At 44.3% G+C, this 9569-nt stretch overlaps 1 protein-coding gene across 8 annotated transcripts in view; it reads right to left on the reverse strand.

Annotated features, from left to right (window-relative positions):
- hdac7a (histone deacetylase 7a) overlaps nt 1-9569 on the reverse strand; it is a 99215-nt gene that overhangs the window by 13224 nt on the left and 76422 nt on the right. For 7 of the 8 annotated variants that reach the window (XM_073939601.1, XM_073939599.1, XM_073939603.1 and 4 more), the window contains exons 15-18: nt 8968-9088; nt 8651-8700; nt 4055-4162; nt 1460-1515 (exon numbers count right to left, since the gene is read on the reverse strand). The exons of the other annotated variant lie outside the window; for it this stretch is intronic. In XM_073939601.1, the coding sequence (XP_073795702.1) occupies nt 1460-1515; nt 4055-4162; nt 8651-8700; nt 8968-9088 (335 nt within the window). The remainder of the gene's footprint in view (nt 1-1459; nt 1516-4054; nt 4163-8650; nt 8701-8967; nt 9089-9569) is intronic. 8 annotated transcript variants of the gene reach the window in all.

A 9569-nucleotide genomic window follows, 5' to 3' on the forward strand; every position in this document is an offset into this window, starting at 1 on the left:
TCGCATATGTATACACTCTCGGACACTTACATGTACACACACTTACTTTCATACATACAAACACAAACACACACACACACACACACACACACACACACACACACACACACTATCTCTCTCACATACACAAACAGACAAAAACACACTCATGCACACACAAAGACAAACACACACAGACACACACAGACACAGACGTGCTGACGCTGCAGCTGAATGCGAGGTGACAGAGTGCACATGTGCAAACACAACACCCACGTCAGACAAACATAACACACACACACACACACACACACACGCACACGCACACACACACACATACACACACATACACACACACACGCGCACATGCACAGGAAGGAGAACTGACCTCGTCAGCACAATAAATAAAGCCAAACTCACATGCACAACACTACAGCTGATCTGTGCTCACGGACACACACACACACACACACACACACACACACACACACACATACACACACACACACACACTGTGTCTATAATCAATACCATGCAGGGTATAGAGCACAGGAGGGGGAGATTAATCTGGTTAATGATATAAGTGATGTGACGTGTTCACGAAGGGTCTAAACAGAATGTAGAGACTCAAAGGTTTCAGGTTCTGAAGACGATGATCATGATCGAGGCGACAATTCACACAGGCTCATCAAAACTGGAGAAACGTTGCCTGCTCTGATGAGTCTCCATTTCTGCTGACACATTCGGATGGTCAGGTCAAAATTTGGCCTCAACAACATGAAAGCATGGATCATCCTGCCTTGTATCCGCGGTTCAGGCTGGTGGTGGTGGTGTAATGGTGAGGGGGAGATTTTCTTTGGGTCCATTAGTACCAATTGAGCATCAACGCCACAGCCTACCTGAGTATTGCTGCTGACCATGTCCATCCCTTTATGAGCACAGTGTCTCCATCTTCTGATGGCTACTTCCAGCAGGATAACGCAGCATGTCATAAAGCTCAATCATCTCAGACTGGTGTCTTGAACATGACGATGAGTTCACTGTACTCAAATGGCCTCCACAGTCACCAGAGCTCAATCCAATAGAGCAGCTTTGGGATGTGGTGGAACGGGAGATTGGCATCATGGATGTGCAGCCGACAAATCTGCAGCAACTGTGTGATGCTATCATAGAGCAAAATCTCTGAGGAATATTTCCAGTAGCTTGCTGAATCTACGACACCAAGAGTTAAAGCAGGTCTGAAGGCAAAAAGGGGGTCTAGTACGGTGTACCTAATAAAGTGGCCGGTGAGTGTATATATGCTGTTCTGCTTAGCTGAATATCTGCCAGTAGACAATTCTGTCTTTTGAGTTGTATTTTAACTTGTGTGTGATCATTGTTGCACCACTGCAGAAGGGCTGTGTGTGTGTGTGTGTGTGTGTGTGTGTGTGTGTGTGTGTGTGTGTGTGTGTGTGTGTGTGTGTGTGTACTGCAGACTTACATGGGGTTTGAGGGGTCTGCGTGATGTCCCGGTGGCCTGACCACAGCAAAGCCATTCTGAAAGATGGAAAGCAACATGTGATTAACTCCGCATTGAGCAGTTCCTCTCACACAGACAGCGTGCAGCAGAGTTCAGCTCCAGCAGTAAAGGCTTTCCCTGAGACCTTCATTATGGTTAATTAGCAGCAGGGATTGGGCTCGTTATGCCTTCATCAGTCTGATCTGCTGCTGTTGTTACTCGATTCATTTTTATGTGGAGCGACGATAATTGCCGAGGCCCTCTGAAGGAAACGAGCGCTCCACTCTGATTGGTCGACGCATGATTTGAGTGTTGACTGATGCTGCATTAATGAGATGTCGGAAAATAAATACATGCATGTGGAGGAAAACGACTGCTCATCAACTTTTACACAACAAACACATTACAATTGATTACTGATGTTCTAGATGAGTCTAAGCAAATAAAGACATAACATAATATTAGTAGTAGTAGTAGTATTATTATTAGTGTTATTGTTATTGTTATTATTATTTTATTAATACTATTATTACTATTATTATTATTGTATTATATTATTATTATTTTAATAATTGTTATTATTTTTATTATTGTTGTTGTTTTATTTTGTGTTTTGTTTCTAGTCCAAATATCTGCAAACTCTGAAATCAAGAAGCTAGACTAGCAATAAATATAGTAAATAATAAATATAGCAAAATAACCTGTCAATGGGGGAAGCAGAATAATCTAGTTCTTCATTTTGGCAGAACACTATTTTCCTTCCCTCATTGTCAGATTATTCTGCTTGTTTTAATGAGAAACTCGCTTCATTCTCACTCATTATTTCTGATAACAAGACTATATTTATTTCTTGTCTAAAAACACTTCTTGATTTAAGAATTATTATATTTTGACCAGAAACAAGACACAAACTCTGCGTAAATACAGCGCTTGTGTTTTGCAGTGTGTGCTTCAGTCTGATAGTAGATGTGCTTCATAATGAGTGATGAATTAAAGCAAGAAGAGGCATGCAGCGTGACGAAACACTGTGATAAACAAAAGTCTCTGTTTATCCCAACGCTGCTTTAATGAAGAGCCATTGTCAGACATGCGCTGTCCTGATCCACAAGCCTCAATCCTTCTGTGAATCGACCGATTGCATCTTTAGAGAGCAGTGGCATCAGAAGACATGCTGAAGAGCAAACATGAGCTGCTTCCCAGTGTGGTGTTGTTCACATGCGTCTCAGTCTGCATGCTCTGGCAGCACAAATCAAGTTCTAGTCAAATCTACTTGAAGGAACAGCATGTGTCTTTACCAATAGAGGGCACGTGTATTCACAACAAACAAATGCATATTGAGATGATGCATGGGTGTGGAATCATGGGACTCCGACAGAAATCCTGATTTAAAAGGGTAGTCCACCCCAAAATGAAGCTTCACTCACTATCAACCCTCCCTCATTGCAGCACACTATTGCAGTCAATAGTCTGCTGAGCAAGACTACTCAGAATATAACGTTCCCACAGGTTTGTAGTAAAGTGATGGCACAGTGTGGGCGAACTCTTCCTCTGAGCAGTGATGTAATGCTGTCTAACACACACCAACACACCCTGTCAAGATTTAAAGAGATGAAGACAACCATCCGAGATCTTCCAGCACACTTCATACACAAATACACTCCAGTCCACATCTATTACTAGCAGATGCAAACACATCTCGATTTCTGAAAGGACACTACGCACATATATAGAGCTACTTTGAAATGATAATCATGGTGAAAATCTCAGTACTAATCAGCTTGAGTTTGTGTGTGTAATAATGTATTATGCCACTGGTTTAGTAGTTTGTGTAGGAAAAGCTCATCCTGATTGCGCTATGTTAGAGCCATTTCTGTCTTGGTGGATTTCAGGGTCTTTGCCACTGCCCCTCTGCTTAACTGGGGTTTAAAATATGCTCACTGTAGCTCATGTAATAGCATACTGAATAATGACCCTGTTCTCAGTGCTGTTGAGCTAGTTTGCATTGATTCTGTCACTTCTCTAATGTATAATGTGTATTAGAATAAGCACAATACAGGTAAAAGTGTCTCGACTGGAACTGAACCTGCAGAGCTGTGAACTGTGATGGAGCAGGACTGAAGCGCTGCCCAGTAAAGCAGCACATGGCTCATTTATGCTAGTCTAGTCGTCTTCTTTAGTTGACAGTTAGCTGGAGTTACACTACATTAATGCATGTCATGTGCCCTCTCTGTACATGTGCTTTTGCATAGTGAAGACGACTGCATCATTCACAAGTCTCTGTTCTGTTTACACCCGGGGCTTTTGTCAAATGCAATCACAGGTGAGCGACTCTAAACACAAGTGTAAACAGGATCTACTGTGTTGGAGCTCAGCTCTGCTGTTATTATACAGCTGCTCGAGTAGTTTGTGTGGGAAAGACGGCACTGATCTGAGGTCTTTTACCTACAGTTGTAAACAGAAACTACATGTTGTGCGTGTGTGTGTGTAAATGCATTCAGTCGCTCCACACGGTTTGGGATGGAAGATGTGAACGAGCCTTAACAAGTCAGTTTGATGAAGCAGTTGAAATGAGCAGACCTTGAGTTCTCCTTTAGCCACTCTGAAGGCCAGCTCCGTCACGCTGCCGGCCGCCATGCGGGAAGCTGTGGACGTGTGCATCTCATTCCAGATGGTGTCATTGTCCACCTGCACAAACACGAGCAGAGTTAGCAAAGAAACCTACTCGGAGGAACAGCATGGCCACTAGAGGGGGTTTACTCATGACAAACAACAGCATGTGTTGATGATGTGTGGGTCATGGCAGATGTGGGGTTACGGGACTACTGAAATCATGTTGATGATGAGTGAAGTCTTCAACACTTATTATTATGCCAGTATGAGCAGAGGAAGACTGAGAGAAGAGAGATGCTGCAGTCAATGTTGCGGTGACGCCTTTATTCTGTAAGTTAGCATTATTCTGCTTTCACACACACACACACACACACACACACACACACACACACACACTCTCTCACTAACTGTTAATTTCTCTGGACTTCTCAACACATTTGGGATGATGCGAGTGCATATATCCACAAACACTACATTACACTGCTCTATGCACTGCAGAAATGCTGATCTTAAGAGTGTCAGTCTTGTTTCTAGTGCAGATATCTACAATATCTCAAATCAAGAAGCATTTTCTAGACATGTTAGAGAATATAATGAGTGTAAATGAAGAGAGTTTCTCTTTAATATAAGCAGAATAATCTGACACTGGGGAGGAGAGGTCATCGTGTTCTTGATTTACCACTCATTCTCTCTCCTCATTGTCAGATTATTCTGCTTGTTTTCAGGAGAATCTCCTCATTTAGACTCTTTATTTCTGAAAACAGCGCTACATTTATCACTCGTCTAGAAAAAGCTTCTTGATGTAAGAGTGTTTTAGCTATTTAAAGTAGAAGCGAGACACAAACGCCCAGTAAGAGCAGCATTTATTATTGAACAAATCGTCCTGTATTTACTCTTTATTGCAGCATGATGAGCCCCACAGCTGCTGGCTCACACTGCTTCATGTGCATTAAACCCAAATCATTTGGTGAAGGTTTCTCAGTGTAGACGCCTCCACCCAAACTCTGGCTCTCGTAATCCCCCAGCGCCGCGCACATGACAGATAATGGATGTCAGTCACCCATCCTGCCAGAAGCACATGATGTAGCTGGATTGTGCTGGCGTACACGAGCACATTTATCATCATGACAGCCGCGATCAGCGTGCATAAATCTGCAAAGCCGCAAACAGCGGTTCAGCTGAAGGGCATGACGGATGCCAGCGCTACACACTGCACAACGGGCACTTCTGGAAAAACGTCTGCTCAAACACTGCAGAAACACTGCCTTCACTAGTGTCTGCCTCGGTCTGGAGCAAACATCTACACACTCTTACATCAAGAAGCATTCTCTAGACCAGCAGAGCAGACGGAGCTTTTCAGACGTCATGAGGAGAGTTTCTGCTCATCTGCCAATGGGGACGCAGAATAATCTCATGTCAAAATGAAAACTGCGGTGGCGCAGGGGTTAGCACTGTGGCCTCACAGCAAGAAGGTCTCTGGTTTGAGTCTCGGCTGGGTCAGTTGGTGTTTCTGTGTGGAGTTTGCATGATCTCCCCGTGTTGGCGTGGGTTTCCTCCGGGTGCTCCGGTTTCCCCCACAGTCCACTGTAGAGTTAGTGTAGATCTAGAATCAGGACTCTTCTCTCCTCTGTTTGTTGTGGTGTACTTTAACCATCTCACTCTTTAAGCTAATCAATAAACTGAGCATTACAGAATCAGAGGGATCAGTACCGGCTGATGATGCAGATGGAGACGCTGCAGCATTATGACTCGATGTGTTTACGCAGCTCTATTAGTATAACGGTCAGTCATGCGAGCTCCAGTATTTACATGCTTATTTTTGTTGTAAGCATCCACAAGCTGAAGTGTGTTACGAGTTACTCAACGTAAACTCCACTTCAGCAACACACTGAGGGCCGACGCTATAAATAGATGTGCTGTTAAGCGTCATGCTAATGGCATGTTTAAATATTGGGTGTGTGTGGTCTGCATATTGACATAAACACAGCCTCTCACCACCGCGCCGGCGCAGGCAGATCACCATACTAAACATCCGTTTTCCTTCAGCTTAGTGCCTTATTTATGAGAGGTCGCCACAGCGGAATGAACCGTCAACTATTCCAGCATATGTTTGACACAGTGCATGCCCTGCCAGCTGCAACCCAGTACTGGGTAAAACATTGGTTTTGTCAATACAATAATCTCCCACTAATTATAACCCTTGTTCACACAACCTCTCATACTAAATGAGCCGAGCGCTCCAAAAGAGGACAGAAACAGTCACACAGCGACCTCCTGACTAACACACCGGCTCTCCAATGATTCCTTCAGTTTGACTGAATGTTTAATGAAGAGTCGTCTCAGGGACTGATGCGGGCATTAGCTCAGGCACACATTGCACAGGAGGAGGAGACTGCTTCATTTGCAAGTCTTATTCAGAGTTTCAGTCTCGTTTCTGGTCTAAAAACCTAAACATTCTTAAATCTTGAAGCATTTTCTAGACAAGTAAAACATATAGTGTCGTTTCAGCAAAATAATGAGTCCAAATAAAGAGAGTTTTCCCTTCAAACAGGCCGAATAATCTGACAATAGGGGAAGCAGAATAATCTCGCTTTCTCTTTGGCATGAGATTATTCTGCTTCCTCCATTGGCAGATTATTTTGTATGTGTTCAGGAGAAACTCTCTTTATTTTGACATCTTCTGACTATGTTAGTGTGCTTGTCTCGAAAACGCTGCTGGATTTAAGAGGTTTCAGGTATTTGGATGACCAATAAGAACAGCATGTTTCAGGGTGTGAGCTGATCAGGGCTCCTGCAGACTCTGTGCATTGATTAATCTTATATGAGTCTGTGTCTGCACTACAGCTAAAGTAGCTGATTGCTTCATACTCCAGCTATATTTCATTAAACTATTAAAAATAACAGCTAGATTGTTCCGAATCTATGTTCATTCATGTTAGCAACACGCCTTTATTACTCTCGTTTGTCATGACAGTTGATGATTTGGGTCATGTGACTCATATTTCCCGCTTCTGGACGTCCTTTAAAGGTGCATATAATAGTGTGTATCCATGCATTTCAGTGCAGTGGGAGAATTCAGGGGTTGAGACAGCCCTGATCAGTGCACTAAGTAGTGAACAAGGGTGCTGATTGAGACTGAGACGCACCCAAACATATCTCACTGAACGAGACTCAAAGGTCATATCTTAATGTAAAAACTGAACCGTGTGCTGGATCTGAGATGTAATGCCTGACTCCAGATCAGACAGAGCTCATCATCAGCCAGTAAAGTGGTCTTGATGGTGCAGGGCAGTGTTATGGGGTGGCCATGAGAAGACAGAATCCGCTTTTATTTCCCCTTTTGTTTGTTGCCCTGCTCCCCGCATATTCCTTCTCTCTTTTCTCCTTCATTTTCCCCTCATCCCTTTTTTTTTCCTCTCCTCAACTTGCATTGCTTGTGGTTTGGCACTGGGAACAATGAGAGGCTGGAATTTCTTTTATCCTTCATGGCACATATTGTTCCAATCACTCCACATGGACCTGCTCTGAGCCCATCGGCCCAGTCGACTCTTCAACATTTGCTCTGCGCTCTGCTGCCCTGTAGACTGTGCTGAGATCAGCGCTCTGACCTCAGAAGAGTCCAGCATTCACTATATATATATATAGATAATGCAGTTGGCTATAGTCAGATTATTCTGCTTGTTTTAAAGAGAAACTCACTCAGTTTAGTCATATTACTTCTTAAATTAAGACTATGTGTTGTGTTGGTCTAGAAAATGCTCACTGATTTCAGAATATTGAGATATTCAGACTAGAAACAAGACTAACTCGCTGTTGCAGTGATTCAGTGTTGAGTCTGGATAATAGTTAAGCAGGAGACACAGAGCTCATCTGACTTATAGAGTCACTGCAGAGCTCAACCAACATAGAGTGAGCGCTCTTCTGCGTGCGTGTGCGTGTGTGTGTGCGTGTGTGTGTGTGTGTGTGTGTGTGTGTGGGTGTGTGTGTGTGTGTGTGTGTGTGTGTGTGTGTGTGTGTGTGTGTGTGTGTGTGTGTGTGTGTGTGTGTTAAAGGCCTCTAATGGAGCAGTTCAGGAGAGTTTCCAACATTTGGGCAAGAAAAGGTATGATGTTTGTGGTGTATCAGAGATTAATGGTACTTGATTATGTGCACAGTGGGTTTGGGCAGTATTTAGACGCCTCTACATGTTTCACTCTTGGTTATTTTGCATTTAAATTGACTGTTTTCCTCATTAATGCACACACAGCAGCCCAAACTAACAGAATAACACAAAGCTGTAGACCACTGGAGTTGATCAATTCCCCTATAGCACATGTGTTTGGACTGTGGGGGAAACCGGAGCACCCGGAGGAAACCCACACCAACACGGGGAGAACATGCAAACTCCACACAGAAACACCAACTGACCCAGCCGAGACTCAAACCAAAGGCCTTCTTGCTGTGCTAACCACTGAGCCACCGTGCCGCCCATAGTATTTCTTTGCAAAAATAAGCACATACTTTTAGTCTGTGGTGTGAGCATGCGGACGCAGCGAGTGTGTGTTGGTGTGTGTTTTCACTTACCCCGACTCCCCCGCAGGGCAGCATGACGAACATCCGCTGTGACAGAATGCCTGTTGGACACACAGTGACATGCAGCAGATTAGCTGTCATTCTCACACTCCACACACACACATCCAAGCCTTTAGTCACGGAGAGTGTGTATGTGTGTGTGTGTGTGTCTGCTGTGAGAAATGAGGTGTTGTGCTGGCCAAGACTGCAGTTGACTCACGTCTATCTGTGTGTGTGTGTGTGTGTGTGTGTGTGTGTGTGTGTGTGTGTGTGTGTGTGTGTGCGTGTGTGTGCGTGTGCATATGTGTGTGTGTGTGTGTGTGTGTTACCGGCTAGTTTGCGGTTGTCCAGTTTGAGTCTGTTGAGCGGGTTGGTGCCGTACAGCAGGACGTGTCTCTCCGTGTGCACAGACTGCAGCTCCTCTAGGGTGGCTTTTCTCCCTCGAATACTCTGAAGAGGAAGCAGAAGACATCAAACAGCGTCAGTGTGTGCTTCAGTGTGAGTGTGTGTTGATGCTTCTGTCAGTCTATGTGGCTCCTGATCTAGAACTCCACATCTATAATCCTCTTAGTCTATCTGACATGATCTTCAGCAGCTCAAACACTCTAATGGCTAATGGACAGACGGCTGCTTCTCACTCAGGGCTGCTGTTTATGCTAATGAGATGGAGAGATGGGCACTAGTGGGCGGGGCTTTCCCCCTCTGATGACATGTACAAAGGGAGAATGTCAATCAAAGTGTTTCTGCATCACGCACGCACGCACGCACACGCGCACACACACACACACACACACACACACACACACACACACACACACACACACTGCTGGGGTGAGTTGCATAAAGCGTTTTCCCCCTTTAAAGTCTTCTGATAGTGATGAGGAGTGAAGTTTAAAGGAGGAGAATGGAGACACTAGGACTGGTCAACAGG

Source organism: Danio rerio, chromosome 23 (genome assembly GCF_049306965.1).
Source record: "Danio rerio strain Tuebingen ecotype United States chromosome 23, GRCz12tu, whole genome shotgun sequence".
In the NCBI taxonomy this organism is placed as follows: domain Eukaryota; kingdom Metazoa; phylum Chordata; class Actinopteri; order Cypriniformes; family Danionidae; genus Danio; species Danio rerio.